The sequence below is a fragment of the Delphinapterus leucas genome, chromosome 2 (genome assembly GCF_059928025.1).
Source record: "Delphinapterus leucas isolate spDelLeu-1000000601 "Yukka" chromosome 2, BTC_Dleu_Yukka2, whole genome shotgun sequence".
NCBI classification, from domain to species: Eukaryota; Metazoa; Chordata; class Mammalia; order Artiodactyla; family Monodontidae; genus Delphinapterus; species Delphinapterus leucas.
The window spans coordinates 173,485,613-173,509,595 of NC_143130.1; the positions used below are offsets into that span (position 1 = coordinate 173,485,613).

General features: G+C 36.2%; 1 protein-coding gene across 2 annotated transcripts in view; it reads left to right on the forward strand.

Annotated features, from left to right (window-relative positions):
• The window catches only part of VRK1 (VRK serine/threonine kinase 1), a 53,228-nt gene extending 34,311 nt beyond the window's left edge, over positions 1–18,917 (forward strand). The window contains exons 11-13 of one of the 2 annotated variants that reach the window (XM_089908186.1): positions 535–713; positions 13,609–13,696; positions 18,780–18,917. In XM_089908186.1, the coding sequence (XP_089764312.1) occupies positions 535–713; positions 13,609–13,696; positions 18,780–18,811 (299 nt within the window). In that variant the 3' untranslated portion in view covers positions 18,812–18,917. Of the gene's footprint in view, positions 1–534; positions 714–13,605; positions 13,697–18,779 lie in introns of both variants that reach the window. The other variant, XM_022576138.3, reaches the window with a different exon arrangement.
• Positions 18,918–23,983: the final 5,066 nt, after the last annotated feature.

Consider the following 23,983-nt stretch of genomic DNA (forward strand, 5'->3'; position numbering starts at 1 on the left):
TTTCATCATTCAGAAGTCGATTTTTCTCTTATGGGAAAACCAGGCCTTGCTTCTTTTTCTTTTTTTCAACCTGTTTTTCATATGTTTTATTTCTTATTTACGCAAAGAATGCAGCTGTCTTCTGTAGAACTAATGGCTTCTGTGGCAAAAAAAAAATACTGGCTCTGATATTTATTGTATACTTAAGCACATTTTACTTTATAATCTTTATTCTAGGTCCTTTTAAAAAAATAGCTTTAAAACTACAGCAATTATTTTTTGTATATATTTAAATGTTAAGCATGTCTTCTGTCTTACTATCTCACAATTAAAAAATGTTTTTTACGTTGTTTCTCAAAATACGTTTTTTATTTGACTTATCTGACAATTCTTGAATTCAAAATCATACTTTCCATTGAAGGAGTGATTGAAAAAAACATGTTTAACAAGCTATACATTTGCATTCTAATTTTAGTATAACCATGTATCATTTTCTTAGAAAAGTATGTTGTATTTATGACAAAAAATTACAAAATAATTGTGTTATTCTTTTAGATGAAATTGCTAAGTACATGGAAACAGTGAAATTACTGGATTATGCCGAAAAACCTCTTTATCAAAAGTTACGAGATATTCTTTTGCAAGGACTGAAAGCTATAGGAAGTAAGGATGACAGCAAGCTGGACCTCAGTGTTGTGGAGAATGGAAGTTTGAAAGCAAAAACAGTAACAAAGGTGAGTTCTGTTACTGAATTTTCCTTTGGGCGTCCTGTGACTATAATTACAACAAGTATTAATTTTAGGTAAGAGAACCAGTAGCTCAGTAAAGAAAATAATAACAGATTGCTACACAATTAAATATTTTTCATCATTATGTAAAAGCAAACTCTTTATGATATGGAAAAATATGTAGAGGGTGGTAGAAAAATGAATATTTATGTGTTTCTTATGTCCAGTAGCAAGTTAGGAAATTCCTAAAGAGATTCTAACTCAGGATACTAATGTCTGGCAGAGGGATTTGAGCAGGGCACTCAATTCATAGTCTGTGTGTTCTTTTCTCCCACGTCACCCCTTAGGGTTGATCTTGTCTTTCACTTTTCCCTTGTTCATTGGTGTGGTCCAAGTATTTACTATTTGAAAATTGGTTTTGAAAAATTACCATTTGAAAATTACATTTGAAAGTTTCCTTGTTTGTTGTCGTGTTGTGTTTCCCATTTGAACATTATTTTGCTCTTTACAGAAATGTCATTATGTAAAGCTGTGTATCTGTATATAAGGGAATTAACTTTTTGGAAAGAAATGTTAAGTAATAAACTTTATGGTAGAAATATTGCACAGGCATGTAAATAACTCCTGGTATCACTTTAAAATTTAGATTTTGCAGGTATACATCAACTTATTGGTTATTTTTAATAATTATTGATCAACTTAATTTCCTCAGCGCAGGCTGAGGCCATGGCTCAGCGCAGGCTCAGCGGCCATGGCTCACGGGCCCAGCGCAGGCTCAGCGGCCATGGCTCACGGGCCCAGCCGCTCCGCGGCATGTGAGATCTTCCTGGACCGGGGCACGAACCCGTGTCCCCTGCATTGGCAGGCGGACTCTCAACCACTGCGCCACCAGGGAAGCCCTTAATTTCCTTTTCAGTCTGAAATTGTTTACTAAAATGTGCTAGTTGCTTTTACATGGGAAAGGAAAACTGCTTTTAGAAGAAAAATATTTTTTTACATTATTGACTGTTTTAATTGTCGTTAACTCTGTAAATTCCAGTAGATTCCTTTGGAAATCTTATATTCCAAACTATGAGATAAAGAGTTAAAAACAGATTTTCTCCCTTTAAAATAAGAAGCAGCATAAGAACTTACAAAGGAGATAGGAATTTTGACATTGGATCATGAATTTGACTTTTTTGGCTAATAGTAGGTGTCTTTGTAATTTCATCACAGAATCTGAAATTATACATATGCATCTATATATACATCTTTTTGCTTTCATAAGTTTTGTCTTAATTTCATCTGCTCCATTTTTGTGTTTTTGTGGTCAACAACCATCTGGAAAGCCATATCCAGCTTTAAGTGAAGAGGATAAATGGAAGGCTGAGTGGAATTTTTGAGTAAGGTGGTAAACTTACAGTTTGCATACACGTATAAACATACAGCATGCATCTCCTTGCTCAGGACAGATTTTTGTATGTTAATATTTATAGCTGGCTTCTGTAGTGTTTTTCTCTAAAATTTTGCTGATTGAAAAGTAAAGATCTCTGTTGAGGTAAGAACTTGTCCAGTACCATTCCCCTTTCCTTTGCAAATCACTGTTGTTTGTACCTACATGCTAGAGAAAATTTGGTTTCTGCGGGTTGGCTGACTTTACAGCTGAATAGGTCAGTCTGCTGCAGAGCTAACATCTGTGACCTTACAATTCTCTTGTGTCCTTGGGTAGTTCAGAAAGCTGGAAATTTCTTGTTAGATCATCCCCTACATGTATAAAGCTTCATTTAGGGGGAGAAAATGAATAAAAAGCTGAACTGTTAGATTTCCTTCATTAGTTTGCTGCTTTTTTTCCCCTCAGAGCTGATATAGGATTGTTTTTGTATTAAAAAGAAACTAATAAAAGTTAAGATTAGGTAAGATCATGAAGCTCCTTGATAACCATGTAACTGTAGGTGAGTTGTTAATTTTGTTGGCCTTTTGTTTTTTGTTTGTAAAGTGAAAGAGTTGGACCAGAGCAGATTTTTTTTTTTAAGCTTTCTTTTTCTTTTTAAAGCATCAGAACATTTTCTTCAAATAAATTGTAAATACGCCACAGCTAAAACAGATAAGAGCAGAGCTCCATCCAACTTTTCAGTCTGGGGGCTCCCACAAGAGAAAGCTCTCTTCTTTGAGAAATTAGTATTCCTTCTCTTGTTTAGGAAGGAGTATGTAGTTGAGATTCTTTTTTTGCTCTGGTTACTAGGAAGTTCAGAGCTGAATATAATGTTTCATCATAGAAACTGTATTAATCCTTATAATTGCATACTTGCTCCTTCTTTTCCTCTGTCATAATTTTTTAAAACTTTAAAATAAAAGTATATGTTCTTTGTATTTAGGACACTCATATCTCTGAAAGGGATAAGTTTAATCAATTCAATGTATATTTCTCTTTATATTCCTAAGAGATATGGTAAAAAACCTATAAGAATTGATCGACAGTGGAATGAAGCAAGCCTTCTATCCATTTTTTTTTACAGCCATGCTTGATTATGGTATAGTAAATTGGGCAACTATCGTGAAATATGAATTTATCCACTTTGAACTGGTTTTAGTCTCAATAACCTAAGAGGAGTATTTAAAGCACAGAATTTGGGGATGACATAAATCTGAAGTAAAAAGACACCAAGTATCACCATGCCCTTAAAAATCATTATTAAGTAAATAGTAAATAAATTCCTGCTGGCACTCAGCCTGGAACATGGTACAAAGAGTTGAACAAGAGCAGAGAAAGGTCTTCCAATGCACATCAGTGGCCTGCAGCTCCTCTGGTGGACAACTTTCTATCTCTTTGAGATGATCACACCTAATGTAGTATTAAACTTATACCATGTAGCCTATAGTTAAGGTCAGATTGCCCCCAAATATACCATCTAAATTTGGTGAAGATCTATCTAGCTGTTTTTGTTTATAGAATGATAGAAACTGTATTTTAATTATGTAAATTTAGATTGTTGCAGTTGATACATTTCTTTCTGTTTTTTAATGGTAGTTTAGCCTTAGTTCTGTATCTAAGTGGATTCAGTGTTTACTAAGAATTTCTTTCCTTAGATACCCCATTATTGAGTTCTTTATTTTGAATCTTGTCTTATTTGGTTGGATTTTGTCAAGTAATTTTTTCCCTAAATTTTTGAGTGAGATTATGACATATGTACAGAAAAGTGCACAAATAATTGTGGAATTTGAACTTTACAAAGTGAACGTATGCATTTAGACGTCACCCAAATCAAAATATGGATCATTGCAGAAACCCCAGAAACCTTTCTCATGCCCTACTCCCAGCCATTACCCCTTCAGTAAGAGTAACCAATTTTATGACTTCTAACACCGTAAATTAGTTTTGCTATTAAAGAAAAACATAGTAGTAGCACCATACGTTTTGTACACTTTTGTGTCTGTCTTTCATTCATTTGTATTTCTTTTTTTCTTTTTGAATTTTATTTTTTTAAACAGGAGGTTCTTATTAGTTATCTATTTTATAAATATTGATGTATACATGTCAATCCCAGTCTCCCAATTCATCACTCCACCACCCCCTCCCCCGCCGCTTCCCCCCTTGGTGTCCATACATTTGTTCTCTACATCTGTCTCTATTTCTGCCTTGCATTTCTGAATTTCCTTGCTGTCACAAGTAACAAAAGTCTTTTGTTTTTTTATTCTTGTGTAGTACTCCATTATATGACTATATCATGATTCATTTATCCCTTCTGCTCTTGGTGGATGGATGTTTGCATTGTTTCCAGTTTTTGGTGATTGCAATAATGCTGTTAAGAACACTCTTATAAATTCTTTTGGGAAACATATATAATTATTTCAAGTTTGGTGTATACATAGTAGAATTCCTGGGGTGTAGGGTTTACGTATGCTTAGTAGCTTTAGTAGATACCGCCAAGCAATTTGCCCAGTTTACTCTCCCACAGCAGCTTATGAGAGTTCCAGTTGCTCACTGACACTAGCTATTGTATTATGTTTAACTTTATCTATTTTGGTAGATGTTTGCTAGTATTTCTTTATGGTTTTAATTTGATCTCCTTGAGAATATTGATTTTGAACACCTTTTCATAGCCTGTCTCTTTTTTTTTTTTGCGGTAGGCGGGCCTCTCACTGTTGTGGCCTCTCCCATTACGGAGCACAGGCTCTGGACGCGCAGGCTCAGCGGCCGTGGCTCACAGGCCATGGCATGTGGGATCTTCCTGGACCGGGGCACGAACCCATGTCCCCTGCATCTGCAGGCGGACTCTCAACCACTGTGCCACCAGGGAAGCCCGCCTGTCAGTCTTGATTATCCTTTTTTTGTGAGGTGCATTTCAAGTCTTTTGTCCATTAAAAAAAATTGGGGTTGTCTGCTTTCCTTTGATTTGCAGAGTTAAGCACTTTGTATATATATACAATATATGTATTGCACATATTTTTTTTTACAGCTTGTGGTTTATCTTTTCACTCTCTTAGTATGGTATCTTTTGATGAACAGAAGTTCTTCACTTTAATTAATCATAATTTATTAGGTTTTTGTTTGTTTATGACTAGTGCTTTGTGTATTCTATTTTAGGAACATTTTGTCTACCTCAAGATCATGAAGACAATCTTTTGTCAAGAAATTTTATCTTTTTCATTTAGGTCTACAGTTTAACAGAAATTGATTTTGCGCATGGTGTGAGTCGGTGTTTATTTACCCCCTGTGGATATCTAGTTGATCTGAACTATTTATTGAAAAGATTATAATGTCCCCACAGCATGTAGCTGGTTTTCAGGTAACCATATGTGTTCGGGTCTGTTTCTGGACACTCTGTTCTGTGCCATTGGCCTGCTCATCTGTATTTGGGTCAGTGCCACACTGTTTGAACTGCTGGCTTCATAATGATATTTGATAGTATAAGTTCTCCAACTTTATTCTTCTTTAAGATTGTCTTTGCTGTTTTTGGCTCTTTGACTTGACATATAAATTTTAGAATCAGCTTATTAATTTCCACAAAAATTCTTCTGGGATTTTGATTGAGATTGCACTGACTGTCGTTTTGGGAAAAACTGACATCTTCACAGTATTCTTTTCTGTTCCATGAATATGGTATACCCCTATATTTATATAGGTTCTTTCATTTATCTCAGTGATGTTTGTAGTTGTCTCTGACTATATAGAGATCATATACATCTTCCATGTCTAACTGCTTAATTCTTAGTCAGTTTCTTTTTATCATCTGTAATCATCCCACACGTTTCCTTCATGTCATTTAGTTGTCAGCTCAGTCTGCTGTTTTTCAATGTTTCTAATATAAGTTCTATAATGATTATTTTTCTATTTATTAGCTCTGCATTTCCTTGTTTATTCTGGGTTTTTAAAAATTATCATTTCTCATTTCCTCAATTTTTTAAAACTTTTTTTTAAACCTCCAATGCATTTTATAAAATTTTCTTTTTGAGGGGAGGACTGTGTTTTCTTTCAGAGTGGAGTCTTCAGCTATTTTTTGCATGTTATGATCTGGGAGGGCACCATACCACAAGTGCCTCAGGTGATTCTAATGTAGGTGAGAGGCAGGGGCGGCATCCTCGGCTGCATATTAAAATCACCTGGGAGCTTTTATAAATCCCGTTGTCTGGATTGCACCCCAGACCAATTAAATCAAAAACTTTGGGGGTGGACCTGAGCCTCAGGATTTTTAGGTGATTACATTGTACAGACATCGTTGAGAACCACTGCAAACCAAAATTTGAGTTACCTTGGAATTCTAGCTTCCATGTAGAAAACAACCCTTTTGCAAATAGGCAAAGCAGATATTGGGCATTTAAGTCTAAAAGACTTTAAATAATAGTACTTATCAGCCACATGACCAATGTCTGTATGTAGGCAATTATTCACACATGCCATGTTGCGATCTTTATTGTGAGAGATATAGAAGGAAATTTGGCGTCATATAAATGCCTTGAATGGTACCCAGGGAAATTTATTTTTGACATAACAAAAAGATATGCTTATAAGATATGTTCAAAACTTAGATCACAAAGGACAGTATTAGAGCAGGATTCCCTTTTTCTTTGATATCATGACCAGATTTTAGGAATTATGTTAAACATTTGTGTGAGTTTCTGTTTAATAAGGGATACATTTTTTGCAAGCTGTCTTTCTGTGGAAATACTGTTATCTGTCTTGCTCAGAGGACTGTTGTGTGGGTAAATGAGATTTAGAAAGTGCTTAGAACAGTGCTGAACGCCTAAGTAACCGGTAAATGTTAACTGCAGTATTATTGTTGATGCTGTTGTTTCACTGACTTTACATTTTCTCAAGTCCTTCTGGTTTCTTGATGTCAAGAAAATAGCAGAACATTTTCATTTGAATCTTTTGAACTAAGATCGTACATCCTTAAAAATTCAGTTTATGAAATAGAGTATACTGGGCAGATGTGAATGAAGACTGGCTTACATTCACTTGGTGAGCATGTGTGTTCAAATTGATCGTTTTGAATAGTAAATGATGGGGAATTGGTAAAAGTTGATTTTGCGACAAAGACAAGATGGTAATTACTGTGAAATAAAGGTTCCAAAATGCAGCTCCATAACTTACTCATACTAAAAATGGATAAATCACATTAATGAGTTTGAAGTTAACTTTTTTCATTGAAACTGTTGATTGATACTAAAGGACCATAGGTAGTTGACATAAAGCAGAGGACTTCTGAGTGCCAGAGAGTTCTGTGTTCGTTGTTTTCTCCCTATGAGTTTAGGAAATATGTATTTTGTGGACATAGCCTTATTGGGGGGAGGTCAGGCAGTCTGTTTTTAATAGGAACTCTCATGTAGCTTGGTTTATTTTGTAAGAAACTTGCTCAAGTGTGGCTTGAGAGCATTTAATTCCCCACTAGTACATACATAGGGTTTCGTTTTCATTGAAATATGTAGTTTTATAAATATTGGCCTCTTTATTTTGCAGTGTTATAGCTTCAGAGTCTTGTGCTTTTAATTCTTAAGTTTGAAAATTCTCCAGGGGACTTGATGGTGCTCGGTGCTGGTAATAGAATATCAACCCTTTAAACTTTAGGTTATCATTGAACATTTATGTATTGATAGTATTTTGTAGTCTGTCAATATTAAATTATTTTACATATACTTTACAGCACTGATATGAGATACACCTGCTTACAAATGATGAAAGTGAAATTCAGAAGAGGTTAGATGACTTGTCCAGGGCCATGCAACCATTAATTATTATTATGCATTTACATAGCTCTTTTCCTCAGAGGAGCTCAAGGCACTTAAAAATCTCCTAGTGATTTTAGGTATAAAATATTAAAGACAATTAAACCATAACTAGCTACCCATTTGCCTCTTCCCATAAGTTGCCCTTGAAATACCTTAACTTTGCTAAAAAGTTTGATATTAATGGTGCAGGTCATGGAACCTTCAGAGGAAAATAAGCATGAAGAAGTGTCATATTAATTCCAACATAGAAGAGAATGCAGTGACCCATTAGTCTTTAGACCTTTGTTTATTGAATCTCTGGAAACATCTCTCAGTTGTTAAGTGACTACAGGTTTGATCGTATTGGAAGTTTCGTGGTCCTTGTGATATGAATGATATTAGAGTCACGAAAGGCCATTGTTGCCAACTTTGGAAGGTGGATTTACTGTTTTCAGAAGTGCTGTTGGGAGACCGTTCCAGTCCGTGATTGCCATTATTACATGAAAATTTGATGAGAGCCAGTTCTCAGTCATGTAGTGCTCCTGAAGGTCATGTGACCAGGTTCAACTTTTCTTTCAGCTCATTATCTCCTCAGTGGCTGTGTTTTTTCTAGGAGGATGGGTGACGGTAGGGCTGTGAAGCAGCTTGTTTCTAGATCCTCAGTAGGCCCAACTTCAGAAGGGACACACATTCGCTCCAGATAAGCAAGTAGACAAATACGCGTACTTTGTGAAAGCAGTGCTTTTGCTAAAAGTGTGCTGCCCATGGAGCAAGCAGTCAATTCTGCTTGCCACCTAGGTGCAGTTTTTTCATTTGTTTACTTATTCTGACAGAGTATACAAATGCATCGGTATCATTTGCTAACTCATGAGTTAGCAATAATCTTTGGTGCACCATTTTCAGATAATTACAGCAAATTCTTCATTCTTCATGGCATAAGAGTGGGAAAGCTTGAACTAGTGAAGGACATAGGTTTTCCACATTTTGTTAGTCATGCTTTTTTTTTTTGCTAAACCCCCAGACCTGTTAATAAATGATAAAATTGCTCGAGTAATATGTTAATTATTAACTACCTTCAAAATAGATAATTAAAAATGTGGACAGGAGAGATATCTAAATTTAAACAAAAAACAAAGTCAGGGTTTGGCCATGCACTCATGCCTGTGTTACATTTACAGATGGGTTGATATTTCACAGAGTGAAATCCCACGTGTGTGGGATTACATTGGTCACTTACTCAAAAAGACTCGTTTACGGAACTCTGAAATGACTTCTTATAGGGCTTACATAAATGCAAATAGTTTTAGAAATTTAACTTGTGTGTGCTTAATGTTTTTATAAAAGCTAAAATTACTCTTTTGCTTTAACGATTTGTTAGTGTCTGTTGTTCTCCCATGACAATGAAGCCTGAAACAGTGCCCAGCACACAGTAGGTGCTTAGAAAATACATGATGGGATTCCTACCTCTGTTCCGATAGAATCAGGGTTACTGTGGAAGGAAATTGTAGTGTGCGTTATTCTTATCGCAGCCTTTACCATGGAAACTTGTTTAAAATAATAAATCACTTCAGTGTATCGTAACAGTTTTTTAGACCATTCTTCAAATTCATCTCTCATTTAAGTCACTTACTCACTCCCTGACCCACTTCCCATCTTTTCATCTGTTCTCTTTTCAGTTGTGTCTGATCTTTTCCTGCTTTTTCTCAAAACATTTCTGTAATTACTTAATGTCCATTTAAACATTACACAGTTTTTGAGGGGCTTTTGGTAAAACACGTCATCTCTTTATTACTACAGTAGTAGTGGACTAGTTGCTCAGTAGGTGCAGACCCCTAGATATTTGTGTATGTGTAAGGTACATAATAGCATGTGGGGAAAACCCCAGTCCTTGCCCTCCAGGAGTGTCCAGGGTGGGAGAGAAGAAAAGTAGAGTGTGACCCTGGGCTTGCCAAGTACACATGTATGTATGTGTGCGCTAGCTCTCTAGGAAGGGATCCGTTACAACGAAAGCACCACGGCTGGAAACTGCCACTTCACACCGAAAAGTCCCGTGGGGGGCAGCGTGGTTCTGTGGAAAGAAGTTCTAATAAGAACCAAGAGCCCTTAGCTCTTGTCTTCTCACCACCACCAGTTAGAAACACTGAGCAGCTTCTCCCAGCTTTCTTTTGTCCCCAGCCTCAGTTTTTTCTGTCTAGATAGGGAAGTTTAGCTAAAATCCACTGGTTTTGTAAATATTGTGGTGTAGCACATACGTTTCTTTACCTTCATAGAAGATATGTCCTTTTTCTTTTTAGTTAGCACTGAGTAACAAATATTCTATTTTTGCTTACTATTAAGGAATGTATTAGTAATTTTTAAAGGGTATACATTTGCATGATGATTTCAGTGGCCTTAATCAGATGAGTCCAATAAGATTAACTGCGTATTGCAGTCTCATGTTTGTGTTTAGAGTTCTTTGTTCTTTGACACACACACGTGCAGTACCATTTAAACATTTTAGGCTGTACCTTCTAAGTTTCTATAATGAACATTCATGACTTTTGTAATAAGGGGAAAAAAACCAACAGCAGTTCTTCAGTACCCATCTCCTTTGATGCAAGCATGAATCTGATTGGCTTCTCTTAGATGCTGTTGAAAGCATTTAGAGGGTATCTTTGGATGTTTGAGTTGGGATGTGAAGAATTGTCTTTGGTTTTTGTCTCTGAAGACTTTTATTCTTTTTTCCATTAAAACAGCTTTAAGTCTATAACTAATCTCTAGTCAGTGTTTAGATGGTTAGTAAATTATCAGTCCGATGTATCTCGCTGATTTGTCTTCCTGTTTCTAACTTGGAAGTGAGGAGCTGCTAATTTAACTAAGTTTTAGCCTAGCAGTCTGAGCACTGCAAAAATACAATGTGTAATATATACACTAATGCCCTTTAAAATAAACCTAGTTTTTAAAGATATTTTAGCCATGCTGAATTAAAAGAAAACTCTGTCCTAACTTTATGAATTATTCTTGTGTGTCATGCAATATTTTGATTTCATTTATAAATGTAAATAAAGGCACCTGTGAGACCTGGTATGGCATATGACAAAATCAGAGATTAATGCACTTTGTGAAGCCATTTTCTGTTTAAAGAGAACCAAACTATGTACTATTTGAAGCCTAAAAAGTTGTCAAATAACAAAATGGAGCATTTGGTGACATCAGTAGAAAGAAGGTGGCAGCGAATTGTTTGGAATTTCACTCATCGCCTTATGCAATGAATAACAGACTTAGATATTCTTTAACTTGAAGGTTGTTGTTAATTGGTCTTAGTCTGTAGACTGTTGGTCCTTTCTATCCAAACTATTGATATATACATTGTCAGAAAAGTTGGGCAAGAGATACCCAGTTGAAGTGTGGATTAATGAAATTCAGTGCTTTCCCCAGTACATACTGCTGAAATACAGGTGTTTCTTTTGTTGGTTGAATACTGTCTGATTTTCATTCCTATGTAATTTACCTGCACGGAGATTAAGAAAGCTCCTTTTTATTAAATAAGCTTGAAAACAAGATGAATGCACTAGGTTCTTAGGTAGAACATATTGGATAGCTCCCTTTATAATGAGCATTTAAAAATCTGCCCTCCTAAAGCTGGAAAATGCATTCTCTCCTGTATGGAAAGTAATATAGTACTGAAATATTCCTCCTTAATTTTGGTCCGAACGAACAAAAGTGTCTGTGTTTATTCCTGCCTAATGCATCACAAATCTGCTGACATGCTAACCTTGGAGTCTTGGCTGGCGTTAATCAGGCCTGTGCACCGGCAGGAAAGATGTACCTAATGCACTCCATCAGTGCAGTTTGCATATGGAAGTCCTCACAGGGGAGCTGCCCTGTGCCAGCTGAGGGTTACCTGCCCACTGCAGTTATTGTATGTAATTATCGAACCAATCTGTTCAGCCCAGCAGGGTTTAGATAGTAATCATGAAGCAACACTTTGGAAAAGAAAGATGTAAGGCACTCCCCTTCTCTCATCAGTTATATGAAGTTACAGCCACTCTTCCAGCTATTTTTGAGAAGTAATACCTCCATGTACAAATCTGCTAAATGAATGCCTTTGAAAGTTTTTTAAGGTTTAGTCAAGATGTTATGTTTATATATGTGAAGCGTTTTCTTCAGGACCATGATGGGAATCTCTGAGGTTTAATCTTTCCACAGCCACCGTTAAGAATATTTTGAAACAGTGGGATTAACTGTAATACATAGATAATAACAGTTCTGACCATTCAGAGGTTTTAACATAACGAGGCTTGAGTAGAGTTGTGCTTTCCCATGTAGTTCTCTTTGGAACAGAACCCATGGTTGCCATTAGGCAAAAGAACAATGTCCTGTCAGCAGACATTATACCTTTTATAGCTGTACACAAAATGGCCTGAAGTGAGGAAAATTCTTAGGCAAAGTTTAACTTAATATTGTTAGGAAAATATAAATGAGGACATTCTGATGTGTCATGAATCTGTGAAATTTGGGAAGTATCAGATGATTTCCTAAATGCTACAGACTTATTTTAGGCAACCTAGAGAAGTAATGAATTCTGATGTAGATTTTAACACATTTAAATTTGAGATTACATGGGATAAAGTTGTATGAAAAGTGCAAAGTTTTCAATTCCTTACTAATGTCCTTCTATAGTTATACCTATGTATAGAGATGTTAAGTATTTTAAAACTTTACACAGGACTTAGCTAGTTAGGAAATGTAGTGATAGAAAGTAAGAAAAAGAAATTGTATGAACACTTGGGAAGAATGGATGGTGACAGAACGTAGGCATTAACTCCTAAGTAACACTCAACTAGAAAAATATGTAGAAAATAGGAAAGGCCTGAGAGAGTGGTGGAAAATCCAACCTGTTTTTGAGATTTTAGGAGAGCTTTGTACTTTTAAGACTCTTCTTTTACAGTAAGGTTTATGGCCCTCTTAAACTTTAAATTATAAAACATTTATTGGAAGTTTGCCATTATTGATCCACAGAATTTCCCCATCAGTTTAGAGGGTATAACCACTGATGCGGTACATGGGCCAGGCACATATTTTCCTATTTATCAAGTACATTTACCCCACCCCACACATGCAGCGTAAAATGGGGAAAATAAGTATCATTGGCCTGAGCAAGTATCAGCTTTCAAAGAGAGTTTCTGTATGATCAGTCCTGATGGTTAAAACATGGCTTTCAATAATAAATTATATGAGGCGTAAAAAGTTAGAGGTGGATATAAGAAATATACCCACTTCCAGACTAACTGTATAGTTGAAGTTTCCCTTAATCCCCTTTTCTTTCACCCCCCGCCCCTTTCCTTAGGTGACCCCCACCAGGAAGTTGTATGTATTCTTCCTGTATGTTTTGACATACCCACACCTGTATAGATTCATATATATATGCTAATATCTGATAAGTTTGTTTTTTTTTTTTTTTTTTGTGGTACACGGGCCTCTCACTGTTGTGGCCTCTCCCTTTGCGGAGCACAGGCTCCGGACGTGCAGGCTCAGTGGCCATGGCTCACGGGCCCAACCACTCAGCGGCACGTGGGATCTACCCAGACTGGGACACGAACCCATGTCCCCTACATCGGCAGACGGACTCTCAACCACTGCGCCACCTGGGAAGCCCTGTATATTTTCTTAATTGACCATCATGCCACATCTTTTTCTTTTTTTTTTTTTTTGTTTAATTTTTATATGTAAGAAGAGAAAGAAAGAAAGAGAGCAGAGCACACAACCTGGTGTTGAAGATATGGAATGCTCAGATACACAGACAGAAGAGGCCACACAAACCCGTAAGTTGAACAGTCTTGCCTCTTAGCTCTTTTCTTATATATAATAAACACAAATTTCATTTCCTCCCACTGAATAAGGGGTTAACTATTTGGGTCATAACATTCTCATTTTATAATTTAAAAAATGTAGAAGAAGATCTTATATTTATACAGTATGTATCGCAATGTCCTTTGTTCACATTGTGTTATTTACTATAATCATGTCTATAATAATCATGAAGTTGAGACCAGGAGTTACTCTCATTTTGCAGATACGGAGCCCAAGACACAGAGCATTTAAATGACAGAACTGTTGTGAAAGGGTTAGACGTAGAGACCAGAACTCTTACCTCTCAGGCTACTATCTCTCCGGTTCTCCACACTTACCACCGAACTCTGGGCGTGAGAGGGAATGTCAGGAGTCAGGTGGTTAGTACGTGGCTTACTGCAGAGTCCGCCAACTCTTCTTTTCTCTCAGCAAGTTGGGATGCAAGGAATTAAAGCCTCGAATCATCACTTCCCAAAGGTCTTGAAGCAAAAAGCAAGGTATAAAGTCATTTCTTCAATGGCTCATGTACTGGTGCTGAAGGCACTTTTAGTATGGAGTAGTTCCAGAAGTGACATTAGCAAAGGCAGCATCTGCAAAGGGCAAGACTAGGTTGGACTTTGGTCTGGTTAATAAATGGCCAGTCTGTGGTGTGTAGGCACACCTGTGGGGCTCAGAAGATGGGAAAATGTGTTCCAGGTTTCATGAGAGATGGTTTACTTGCCTCAGTGAGGAGAGATTCAGAGCTGGCTACAGTACCACTTCCACCCCCTGCCACATATCTCTTCTATCTGTCTGCCTTTTATTTATTTATTACTTTATTGGTCCTGAAATATTTTTGATTTCTAATAGAAGAGGCTTATTTGTGGTAAAAATTTCATCAACGTGTAAGTGCCCAGTAGAGTTAGGCCAGTGATGTATTTTTACCTTCCCTTTGACAGTGATAGCCATGCATGTTTGCGGAAGGCAAAAATTGACTTTCAAAGAGAATCATCTTCACCCTGATTTTATTAACATTTTCTTCATTATATATTATGGATAGTACGCCCTTAGGTTTATCTGAATTTACCCAAGAGAATCCTTGGGATAGCTGAAGAGCGAGTGTATAACGTCACTCTGGAAGCTAAAGGTTTTGAAATAGTCCCTCTTACTTTTCTGCTGCCATCTTCCATTCCCTCCTGTTTTTGTTTTTTTTCCCCTTCCTCCCCTGTCTTGTTCATTCTGTTACGAGGAGGTGAGGAATCCCAAGGAGCAGCACATCAAAGCATGTCTCAGCCAGAGGCGGCAGCAGCGGCTGTGGCAGTGAGTGGGAGCAAAGTTAAGGAGCGTTTATGAAGATAGAGTAATATTCTTACTCAAAAAAATCCCTTACATTTTAAAACGGGAGATTTTAGTTTAGGAAAGGGCTTACGTTGTTATAGTAAGGTTGATACCCATTTAGACCAAAGCCAGTTCCCAGCTGTGCATAGGGGAGACTCATGCGTCTCCTCACGCCTGGAGGTCATTTGTTATCCGAACTTTGCTTAGTGAGCATCAGAGGTATTTGTTTTGATACATACGTGATTTTAAATTTGACTGTAATTACGAAAAATGTTTCTTATACCTAAAATTTTAATTTAAGGTCCTTATACTGATGGTTTTTACTGTGAGAAAATATATTAGTATTTTTGTTTTATTTATTAACGACAAAAGAAGAGAGTAGACCCCATCACTAATTTAAGGAGAATAATCCAGATTTCTTTTTGATATTAAAAAATGAAGATAAAAAATAATCAAATTCTCTTTTATTCATATAAACTCTAAATTGCTTTAATTAAATACTGTTCCAATTGTAATTCTTTTTCCCCCCCTAAAGTATAAGGCTAGTTAAGGTATTTTACTATCTAAATATTCATAAATGAGAGAAATATTACCTGAGATAGTAAAATGTTATTGCTTCTAGCAAAGAAAACTAAAGCAATCCAAGGGTTCATGAAAATGTATGTTTTTGTGTTCATCAGTTTAAAGTAACCTGAATGAGAAGGCACATTATTACATTTGAAGTTTTTAAAAGAAATATAATTCGGTGAATTCTGTGTTTTAGAGCTTTAAGATTTTGCGTCAGAAACATGTTTCAAGAATGGTCACCTCTAACAGCTGCTTTAGAAATGTCAGTTTCTTCATTACAATTTTATTTTCAAACACGATTTATGGTTTACATATGGTAAGAGATTTTTCTCACTGTGTGATCTCTCAGAATGCTGTGCCTAGCAAAATGGGAGCAACTTTCCTTTAATATCTATTTAGACCATTTAAAAAACGTGTATAATCTTCTCGATACACCTAAACTCATTTTGACTAGCTGGGCGTCTATTGTGTAAGAACACATTCTGAAAGCTTTCTAATGTGTCTTGTGTAGGTTTTCTCAAAGAAAGAGAGGGGTGACGGGGTCGTTTTCAAGAAGAACAGAGGCCTCTAATCCTTGTAGTTTTATGCAAGGCATGATTTTTACCAATTGAGAAAATTTGGTAATTTGCTCCAAGTAATTTTTTCCCCACAAAATGATAAACCTTTAAAAACTACACATATTCTGGCATTTCAAAACCAGGCCAGTATTTCAGAACTGTACTAAAAATTAGTTAATACAGCCATGATATTTATGGCCAGTATACTTTGTCCCTACCGTTCATACAACAGACAGAACTCAACAGCCTACTCTTGGTGTTGTTTTTGAAGTACCTTGGAGTTTGGACCACTCTTGAGGATTCTTTGAGGAAAGCATGACTTATGTTTACCCCTTGAATAGTTACGGTCTAGTCAAGAAAGAGATATTTTTAAGGCACCCTACAAAGAAATTTCCCACTTGTTTTTTTCCTTCTGCATTATAAAATCATAGAAGAGTATCCCAACCTTGTATATTTTATTTTTCAAATATTAAGTTTTACACATTAGTCTTATGATTGGGCCTTTTACCACTAGTAAAGTATTATGAAAATGAGTATATATTTACTAGTAAAGTATTATGAAAATGAGTATATATGGGACGGGAGGAGAAATAGATTTTTTTCTGCAACAGTCAGAATTGATTATTAGGAAAAATACTGAACTGATAAAGTCCCTAAGTTGCATAATATGATTATATAATAAGTTGCAGGTGGTGATGGCATTCTTAGTTGCAGTGAAAAACTTTAAATCTAGATTGAATGGGGATAAGCAGTAACGGAATTTAATCTAAGAGTAAAATGTCAAATTAGGACATTAATGAGAATATAGCGATAATCGTTGACTTTAGTGTCCTTTTTTTTTTTTTGTGGTACGCGGGCCTCTCACTGCTGTGGCCTTTCCCGTTGCGGAGCACAGGCTCCGGACGCGCAGGCTTAGCGGCCGTGGCTCACGGTCCCAGCCGCTGCGCGGCATGTGGGATCTTCCCGGACCGGGGCACAAACCCGTGTCCCCTGCATCGGCAGGCGGACTCTCAACCACTGCGCCACCAGGGAAGCCCTAGTGTCCTTTTTAATGTGACTATAGATTCGAATTTTATTGAAAGGGAGATGTACTATAGTATTGATTGTGGACCTTGATCTTGTGATATCCTGTTATTCCAATTTCAGACAATCACAGCATTCTCAGTTTTCTATGGAAAATTAATTTCAAAATTGTTGAAGTAAAAACCTAAAAATCTACCATGGGATATTTTTAAAAGAAGGCTATATCACAAAAATTGAAGAAAAAACTCAAAAGTTTAAACCCACCGTAGCGTAGGCCATGCACTATGAGTGGCAGAGAAAAGAAGATACTCATATAACTTTGAAGTTTGCATGAATTGAAATATATGGCAATTGAATAAAAGCTAGAACTTGGAAAAATAACAAACAAACTGATCTTCCAATTAAGTACCTAAATAGACCTGTAGTCAGAAAGCCTTTAGAAACTGTTTATGATTAGACATGTGTGGTAGATATTTTGTCCTAGATTCAAAGAATGTTTTGTATGTTTCAGAAGAGAAGTACTGATCTCTTTGCTGTTCAGTGTGTTTATTGATTGATCGTGGGCCCCACGCTGCCCTCACCCTGGTACCATCGCTCTCTCCTGGCAGAGGGAAGCCCGAGGCCATGGAAGGCACACTCCTCTTGCCAGCACAGGCAGTTGTGATCGGGCCTAAGCTTGTCCTTCTGACTCTGCTGTGCTCGCGGTGGAGGTGGCCTGGGGTGGGAGACAAAGTCTCCTTGGGGAGGCGGATCCACATGCTCCCGGTAGAGAAGCACTGCATTCTTCCAGCACAGGAATAGTTGGAGAGGAACTGTCATAAGGCACTTAGGCCAGTATCAGATGTGATACTTTTCTAGAGGGCGACTCAGTTGGGATCTGTTTAATTCCTAGTGGACAAGACTTTGCATTTTGGATTAGCCCGGTGCTCTTCTGCCTAAAGAGTAGAGGGATCAGGCTTTAAAAAGCAACACATTTGGAAAAAATGTCTTGCTTTTCGTAATATGCATATCCCCCCAAGGAATACCTATCTTTTTTTGTTTTAACTTTTTATTTTATATTGGAGTGTAATTGATTAACAATGTTGTGTTAGTTTCAGGTGTACAGAAAAGTGATCTGTATATATACATATACAGATATCTATTATTTTTCAAATATTTTTACCATAATATTGAGCAGACTTCCCTGTGCTATACAGTAGGTCCTTGTTGCTTATGGAATACCTATCTTGTTGCTATAGTTTACATTAGGAGTTAATGTTTTTAATTGTACAATAAAAATTTGGGGGAGAAATAGTTCAGGACCAGTGTAAATGGGGTATGTTTTTACCAGTGGATGCATTCTGTATAACTTCAAACTAGAAGGTCGGCTTTGTTAGCATATTTTTTGACACACTAAAAAATTAACACAATTTCCTAAGATTTTTAGGGTATTAACAGTTATAACTTGTGTATCAGTTTCGTCTCCACAAATCATCATAGTCAATTAGATTTTTAAATATTAATAACCATATATGGAAATACTTATATTTCTGTTCTTTTGCTTTTGTAAGTTAATGACTAGTGATTTAAATCTCTTTGTTTTCTCTTCAAGGTTCGAAAACCAGGAAGAGAGTCCAGAAGTAAATCAAATACTGTGAACCAGTTTTTCTTTTCTTCCTTTCATTTGACTCTTTCCTCCTTTCATTTGACTTTTTCCTCTTTTTCTGTATTAAGTGTTTTATTTTCATGTGAGTCTTGTGGAGTGGGGGAAACAATGAAGTACCTATGTCTTTGAAAAGCAGACTTTTTTTTATTAAATACTTTGTAGAATTTACTAAAGCCTAATTTATAAAATTTCACAGTATTAAGGTTATACCCTTTAAGCTGTCCCATACTGTGTGTTTGAGGTTCTGGGGTACATATAAGAAATATTACTATGACATGCACTTTTCTAATCGTTGTATATTTCCTAGAGTGTATAAAATGTTTGGCAAAGTCCTTACTTTTAAGGAAATACACAAATTAAAATAAAGGTCTCTTTTTGCTTGTTACAAATTTGTTGTGGGCATAAGATTTGTTTTGTTGATTTTGCTCAGTTCCACAAGCATTTGTTAAGCACCTGCTCTAGGAAATGAGAGGTACAAAGAAGAGAAAAGATTATGAAAGAAAAAATGGAGTAGTAAGTTTATCTGTGAGAGATGAAATACATGTATTTGAAAGATTACATGAGAATTATGTAAGTATGCAAGCTGTATGGTAAGAAAACAGGCAATTATCAAGTGGTGGCCAGATCAAAGATTGTTTTAGACTGGCTTCCTTTAAGGAAATACTGTCAAATATATATATATATATATATATATATATATATATATATATATATATTTGGCTTATTCATTCACAGGAGATTATTTTTCTCCCAAGTTTTTTTTTTTTGGTATGGTATAATATTTGTACAGTAAACGAAGCACTTTAGAGTTTTAGTGATTAGAAATTTTAAAATATAGACTATATAGTTGCCTTGGGAACAAAAGCTTGGAATTTCAACATGAACAATTTCAAGATTTACTTTGTTAAAGAAATTGGGATTGGATTGGATTTTCTAGAGGTGGTACACCTTACCCTTGTAGCCTGTACAATGTTTTTAGATGGTGTATAGGTACACTTTTATTTAAATATGTAAGCATTTATTTAGTATGTATTTAGAATATAAATAGCACATTAAACTGGTGATTTTTCTGTTGCTTAGGACAAGCCTAAAGTAGGTATTTCAGTTTTTAGAAAAGCAAGTTGATTTGAAGAAAATATTAAGTAAATAGTAGTACAGGTGGATGTAGACATGTCAGAAACTGTCAGGGTTGTACCAATTTTGAGCAACTCTGAACCAACACACTTTACCTTTTGGCTCTCTGATGTGGTATTTAGTTGTCACATGAAGCATTTATCACTGCAGTGGTCGGATACTGAAAAACGTAAAGCAGATCTGCCGACTTTCCTTTGAAGGTTAATCTTTTAAATGCCCCCTGAAGTTCTAGGGCTCTGTGATTTTACAGAATAGAGAACTAGATTTTGGGCAGAGCCTCCTCCTGTTTTCTGTAGAATGTTGGCTTTTAGTCCTCATCAGTGTTATGGTCGCACGTTTATTTGTAACATCTAAATCAACTCTCAAGTTCTGTTTCAAACACATTGATGCTTAAAATAGGATAAAATGTGTGTGGTGTGTTTTTGTGTATGTGCCTTAGCCTTTTTTATTTTTCAAAACACAAAAACATAGCAAAACCTGTTGGTTAAATATTAAGAAAACAAACATTTCCTCACATATTGTTTTTAATAAGTGCTGGCATTTTCTCAAATGTTGCTCTATTGGCAGGGCTGCAGAAATGAAAAACTAATAGCCATAGTAGCCAGTTTGATTCATTGGCTGCATCCCCTTGTTCTGCTGTTCTGTTCCCTACCTTACTCTGGTTTTTCTTACCCCCCTTATTTCAAAGAAGTGGTTTAATAACCTCCTTGTCAGTCAGAGTTATGCTTTTTCCCTTGCCTTTTTCAGTTCCATACTTACTGTTTTTTATCTTGTGTTGTTTTTGTTTTCTTTCCAATCCCTGCATCCAGTGGGTTTGCCTTTCTTTATCCTCCCTTCACAATCCAACATACTTATGGATGTGTTCCTGGCCCCATGTGTCCTGCCTTCTCTGCTATTTTCTTAGGTCCTTAGTGAGCTGAGGGTTTCTAGTCTGTTGAGGACCCACCCCTGTGCAGGCTCCTGTCCTTCAGACAGTGGGAGCTACATGTGTGCTATATTTTCTAGACAGCAGCTGGTAAATCTTTGATATCCATCTAAGCCCTGATGTAAAATATCTTCTGGGTGTTCTTCAATAGTGATCTTTTAAGACAAATCAAACACTAATAGGCCAGGGCAACAAAACCCCAATTATTTCTTTGAATTACTAACTTAAATGTGCATATCAAGAGCTAAGTTGCGTAGCAATGAATTAGTGGTGGAAATATAAATACATTATATGTATTTGTGTGCGTGTGTGTGTGTGCTTGTTTATCCTTTAAAACTATATTCATCTGGTCATCAAAGTGTATTAATAGTACTTGATCACTGTAGAAAATTTAGAATACAGAAAAGTGTCAAAAGACAGACTAGCCATATTACTACCACCCACAGACAACCACTGTTAACATTTTGACACATTTTTTTCCAGCCTTCTCTATGCATTTTTATCTTTAAATATCATACTTTATAAAAGCTTTATATTCTGCTCTTTCAAGTGAACATTAAATACTTTCCATGTTATTACAAATACTTCATAAATATAGTTTTTATGTTTCTATAATATTTTTTCTTATGGATTCGTGATACTTTCATGACCATTTCCCTAATGTTGGAGGTTTAAGTTGTTTTCAGTATTGGGATATTAGAAACAATATTCTTGAATAAAATTGGGCATAAGTCTTTGTCTACATGTACAAATATTTCCTTAGATTTTCAAAAGGGAACCATTGGGTGAAAGACTATGAAAATGGAAGGTTATTGGTGCACATTATCAACTTGCTTTGCAAAACTCCGTCAGTTAACACTTTACCCAGAAATCAGTGCTCAACTTACATTTTTGTCAACCTTGAGTGCTACTAATTTTTATAATTTGATAAGGTAAATTTTTTTTAATTGCTAGTGAACCTGAGCAATTTTTTATTTTTAAACAAATCATTCTATTTGCTTTTTGATGTGTGTGTTTGTACTGTTTGTATAGTAATGATCTTAACCTCTGTCATGTTTGTTGCTTTTTCCAGTTTATTTTTTGCTGATGATTTAATTCTTATCGCTTTAATCTGTTGATCTCTTTCACTGTAATTTCTGCTACTGTTTTAAAATATTTCCCATCCTGATATCAGAAATATTTACCAGGGCTTTTTCTAGGATTTGTGTTTTAATGCTTCTGAATTTTTAATCCATATGAAATTTAATGTGGTGTATGTATGCCATGAAGTAAGGATCACAGTGGATTTTTTTCCAAATAGCTAACCAGTAGCTCCATTACCATTTGTTAAATAAATTCTCTTCCTCACCCCCTTTCCATCCTGGTTTGTGTTGCCTGTTTTATTACAGATTAAGTTCTTATACCAGGGTCTGTTTCTGACTGTCAGTTCAATTTCATTGATCTGTCTGTCTGTTCTTATGCCAGCACCACACTGATTCAATTAGTGCCATTTTACTTATTAATTCTTATTTACTGCCCAAACCACATTAACAGAAATCAAAATGAAAGAGAAAATTCATTTATGATCTCACCACCACCACGAAAATCAAACGCTTGTCCTTTGGCTGTGTTATTTTTCAGTCCTATTTCATGCTTACATAATTTTTCCTAGTTGTAATAGTTGCATTGGTGAACTTTTGCGTGTGTGTGTCTTTTAAAGTTCCACAGTTTATTCTATATATACCCCTGATTCATTAAGCTCTACTGGTATAAAGAATACAAGACGCACTGAAGAAGTGATTCTGTGCAGTATACTGCTGACCAGATGGTTTAGGCAGCTCTCTTTATCACTTGGGTGTTACTTTACAAATAAAATGCTTACTATTTTCATTGTACTAAGGATGTGTTATTCATATATTGGTGAGTTTTATTATAGCAGTAGCATTTTGCAACTTATGAGTAGTGTTCCTGAATTTTTGTAATTTTGACTCGTCATGAAGTTACCTGTAAAATTTCTCCATTAAGCAAGTACAGTTTTATTTATGAACCACTGCAGAGGATCTTCAAAACACTCTTTCCTCTTTTTGGCTTGGTTAAGTCAACCGTTTTTTAAGGGTCTGAGTTATCAGTGGAGTTGGTCTGTAAGATAATCTTTGTGCCTGGAGTACGGAGGCAGGAAGGAATATTAAAGGCACGGATCCCGCCTTGGGTGGGGGGCTGGGGAGGAAGTGGGACAGTAGTCTGAAATCTGTTTCTATTTTTCTGTAGGTTGTCTTTCTGCTTCTGGTATCTTTTAGAAGCAAGTGAAAAGTGATCACAGTTATGTAAATGAAGACCTTATAACACCTGGACTACAGGTTGTTTAATAACTAAAAAATTGCTGTATTTAATATTTTTTCTGACCTTGACATAAAAAGCACAGTACAGAAGTTCATGGTGCGCCTTCTCGGTATAATTCTCAGATGTGAGAGATACCTCACACTTTCCTTATAAGGGTCGGATATGAACTTAAAAGAGTTCTGAACGACTGAAGGGTCTGCTAAGCCTGAACGCAGGAGAGTTCTAGGGCAGTGTGTATCCAGGGAAGGTTACAATTGGAAGTACATGTTGATTCTGTTAGATTGCCTGGCCAAGAGAGTCATGGTTTCCGTCTTGAACTTTTCTAGATAGAGGAATGTGCCTTTAAGATCCTTAAGAAAACTTTCATGTTCGAAACATTTTAGTTCTCCCCCCCCAACCCCCCAAAAAGCTTTTGTTTTTCTGTCTTCCTTTATTTCATTAACTCTTGTAGAACATTTTGGGGCTGACGCATGAGTCAGTCCAGCCGGAGAAGTATTGTGCACATCCTAACCTGCTTAACACTGGTTGCAAAGGTGTGCGATGTGGTCCCTGTGTAACACCCCATCACCTCCTACCAGCCCCCTGAAGTTTTTTTTTTTCCAGTTTTATTGAGAAGTAATTGACAAACATCACTGTATAGGTTTAATAAGGTGAATAGCACCCCTCAAATTTCTCCAGTAAAAATCCTTGGCAGATGTTTAAGAGCTTAAGACAAATATGTAACTTACCCTATAATTTATAATTTAAAGAAGGATCATTTAGGGCTTCCCTG